General features: G+C 34.4%; 1 protein-coding gene across 2 annotated transcripts in view; it reads left to right on the top strand.

Annotated features, from left to right (window-relative positions):
* Positions 1 to 3434, top strand: part of LOC108978829 (gamma-glutamyltranspeptidase 1-like) — a 10715-nt gene that overhangs the window by 6295 nt on the left and 986 nt on the right. The window contains exons 2-6 of one of the 2 annotated variants that reach the window (XM_018949297.1): positions 297 to 449; positions 511 to 725; positions 1576 to 1969; positions 2040 to 2477; positions 2534 to 2774. In XM_018949297.1, the coding sequence (XP_018804842.1) occupies positions 297 to 449; positions 511 to 725; positions 1576 to 1969; positions 2040 to 2477; positions 2534 to 2774 (1441 nt within the window). Of the gene's footprint in view, positions 1 to 296; positions 450 to 510; positions 726 to 917; positions 1490 to 1575; positions 1970 to 2039; positions 2478 to 2533; positions 2775 to 3434 lie in introns of those variants that run through there. The other variant, XM_018949298.1, reaches the window with a different exon arrangement.

The following is a 3434-nucleotide window of genomic DNA, read 5'->3' as shown; positions in this document are numbered from 1 at the left end:
TCAACATTTAAATGAAATTATCTTCAAAAAGTAAATGTCATGAACCAATCTAACGTTTCAAATAAAGAACCGATGAGATTTTGCAAATTTTATGCGTTTTTTTTTTTAAAAAAGTTATCAAGCTCTTAAAAAATCACCCGGTACATATATAATATATCCATATATGTATATCTAGTTCTATAACTATGCTATATAAATTTTATAGGTTAAAATCAACTGTGAACTATATAATTATAATCTGAAGCAACATGTTACGAGAGTATTTGGCAATAATATAGTTTCTTTTAACTTTTCAGAATAGTTTTTGATAAGAAATTCTTTATATGGGCTGTGATAGGCGCATTGGTGGTAGTTGGCGTGATCCTTGGATTAGTATTCGGTTTAAAAAGTGAAAAACATATTGTTGCCGCGGTAGTTTCCAATGGAAAAGGTTGTGCCGATATAGGCAGGTATGTATACATCATAATATTTTACTGACATTTTTTACAAGGGCAATAAAATTCATTGTAGTCAAATGCTGAATGATGGTGGATCTGCTGTGGATGCGGCAATTGCAACGTTAATTTGTGAGGGTATCATTCTACCACACAGTATGGGGATTGGCGGGGGTTTCTTTGCTACAATATATACCAAGTCCACTCGTAAAATAGAGACTTTGGTAGCACGAGAGATGGCTCCTTCTCGATCTCGAAAAGACATGTTTGTTGGGGAACAAAATATTCAAGGTTAGCAAAAGTTAACAGATAATATTGGGGTAGATGTCTTGTTTTATTCGGGATTTGTGAGATATACAATAAATTTTTATCTCTTAGTTAATAGTATGAACCCTACAGTTGAATTCTTTAATTGTATATTAACTTAATTTTACGTTTATATATTTACTTTTATTAATTGTTATAGAATTCTTAGAACTTTTCAATCTTACCGTTAAATTGGGATCGAATATTTTCTATTTGAACTGGAATGAAGTAGTTTATTTGTAATGTATGTATGTTCAAGAAATATATTGGGACAATGCCACATAAATCCTAATTGCTTACTATAAATGGACGCTGTTACATTTTACGTTTTTATTTCTATTATCTTTTTAAAGCAATTTACTTATCTACAAATTTGCAATACTAATGTCCTCAAGTACATAGAAACAATTAACAGACATAATCAGCCCTATCACGCAATCCATCGTACACTGCGAACCCTTCCGAACGTAAGTTCAAAATCTGGTAGAGTGGCAGTTAACGGATCCATATTTTGTTCGTAAATTCATTTTGAATGTAAACGATTTCAGTTTTATTTATCAGAATTTAAATTTTTTGTTCTACCCAGCTTATTTCGAAATGTCTAAATTCAAAATTAATTCTGATAACAAAAGTTTCGAATTCACATGCATTCAGTGAAAGCAAATTATGCGTATTCGTAGCGGACATTCGTATACGTAGCTTTGCTACGATGGATTGCTTGATAGGGCTGAATACTTACAAGCAGATAAGTGAGTAAAAATACAACATTTAGGGTAGAACAAAATCTTGCGAAAGTTTCTTCTTATCGTTGCAACGAAATATTTTTTATACAAAGGTGCTCGTGCTGGTGCTGTTCCTGGGGAAATACTGGGATATTGGGAAATGCACAAAAAATACGGTCGCCTTCCATGGAAAGTTCTATTTCAACCGACCATAAAATTATGTAAAGAAGGTCATTGGGTTTCTAAATACCTTGCTGCGGCTATTCAATCTAAGCTGACCGAAATTCGCAATGAACCTTCATTGTCGGAAATTTTTCTGAAGGAGGATGGTACACCGTTTGTGGAAGGAGATTATATGAAGCGAACTCAATTGGGTATTACACTAGGGAAAATTGCTGACAATGGTGCCGGAGAGCTTTACGATGGCGGTGAAGTCGGCAAATTGTTCATAGAAGATATTCAAAAGCTAGGTGGAATTATTACCGAAGATGATTTGAAAAATTACAAGTATGTTTCTATATAGCAACTTATCTGTTTAATTAAATTAAAGTTAAATTTATTGTGTATCTTTAATTAGAGTACGTTGGGAGGACACTAACCACATTATAGCAAATGTAACAGGTGGATATACCCTTTACACCACACCTCTTCCATCTAGTGGCGCTGTACTTGCATTTATGCTAAATGTTTTGACTGATTCACATACCGATAATGAAGAAATTTACTGGCAACGCGTGGTTGAAACATTCAAGCATGCCTATGGTCAACGCACAAATTTGGGTGATATGGAAAATGAACCCGACCTAAAGCAAACAATTGAAGAAACATTTTCTAATTTAATTAGCCAAGAGTTTGCAGATCATATACGAACATTAATTTTTGACAATAAGACATTTAATTATTACGAATATTATGGTGCAAACTTCACCCATGTAGAAGATCACGGTACTGCAAATATGGCTGTATTAGCTGCGAATGGGGATGCTATAACTGTTACCAGTACAATAAACAATTAGTGAGTGAAAACATTATTGATAAAAATTATTAATTTGCTTGTTGCCTACATTGTAGCTTTGGTGCTAAGGTTCGATCGCGTCGCACTGGTATTATTCTTAACGATGAAATGGACGACTTTTCCACGCCGGGTATAGTCAATGGTTTCGGAATACCGGCCTCCCCTGCCAATTATATACATCCCGGAAAAATGCCCATGTCTTCCATGTGTCCGGCAATTATACTTGATCAAAATGGCAATGTACGAATGATGGTTGGAGCAGCTGGCGGTAGCAAAATAACCACTTCAGTTGCAACGGTATTTATAATTTATTTTACATGCTTCATGTACCGTAAAAGAATGTGTACATTTATTTCTAATTTTGTTCATACAAGAATGTTTATATACATACGTACGGTTTTTCGTTTCAAAATATTATGAAGATTATTATTATGCGCTTATGGTAGCGTTTCTTCAAATCAGTGAAACAATTCTTAAACTTGATTTTTGTAGTAACTTTAAGCTCCTTCGGCAATGCGCTTTTAATGCCACCGATTTAACAATAATGAGGAAATCAATAAGACCTATTATTTAAACAAGTAAGAAAGGGCTAAGTTCGGGTGTCACCGAACATTTTATACTCTCGCATGATAAAGTGATAATCGAGATTTCAGGCGTGCTTGTGAACCGATTTCACCCATATTTGGTACATGTCATCAGGGTGTTAAGGAAATATTATATRCCGAATTTCATTGAAATCGGTCGAGTACTTCCTGAGATATGGTTTTTAGTCCATAAGTGGGCGACGCCACTCCCATTTTCAATTTTTAAAAAAAGCCTGGATGCAGCTTCCTTCTAACATTTCTTCCGTAAAATTTGGTGTTTCTGACGTTTTTTGTTAGTCGGTTAACGCACTTTTAGTGATTTTCAACATAACCTTTGTATGGGAGGTGGGCGTGGTTATTATGCGATTTCTTC

The sequence above is a fragment of the Bactrocera latifrons genome, unplaced genomic scaffold (assembly GCF_001853355.1).
Source record: "Bactrocera latifrons isolate USDA-ARS-PBARC rearing strain unplaced genomic scaffold, ASM185335v1 scaffold_128, whole genome shotgun sequence".
NCBI classification, from domain to species: Eukaryota; Metazoa; Arthropoda; class Insecta; order Diptera; family Tephritidae; genus Bactrocera; species Bactrocera latifrons.
This window is presented reverse-complemented; position numbering and strand designations above follow the sequence as displayed.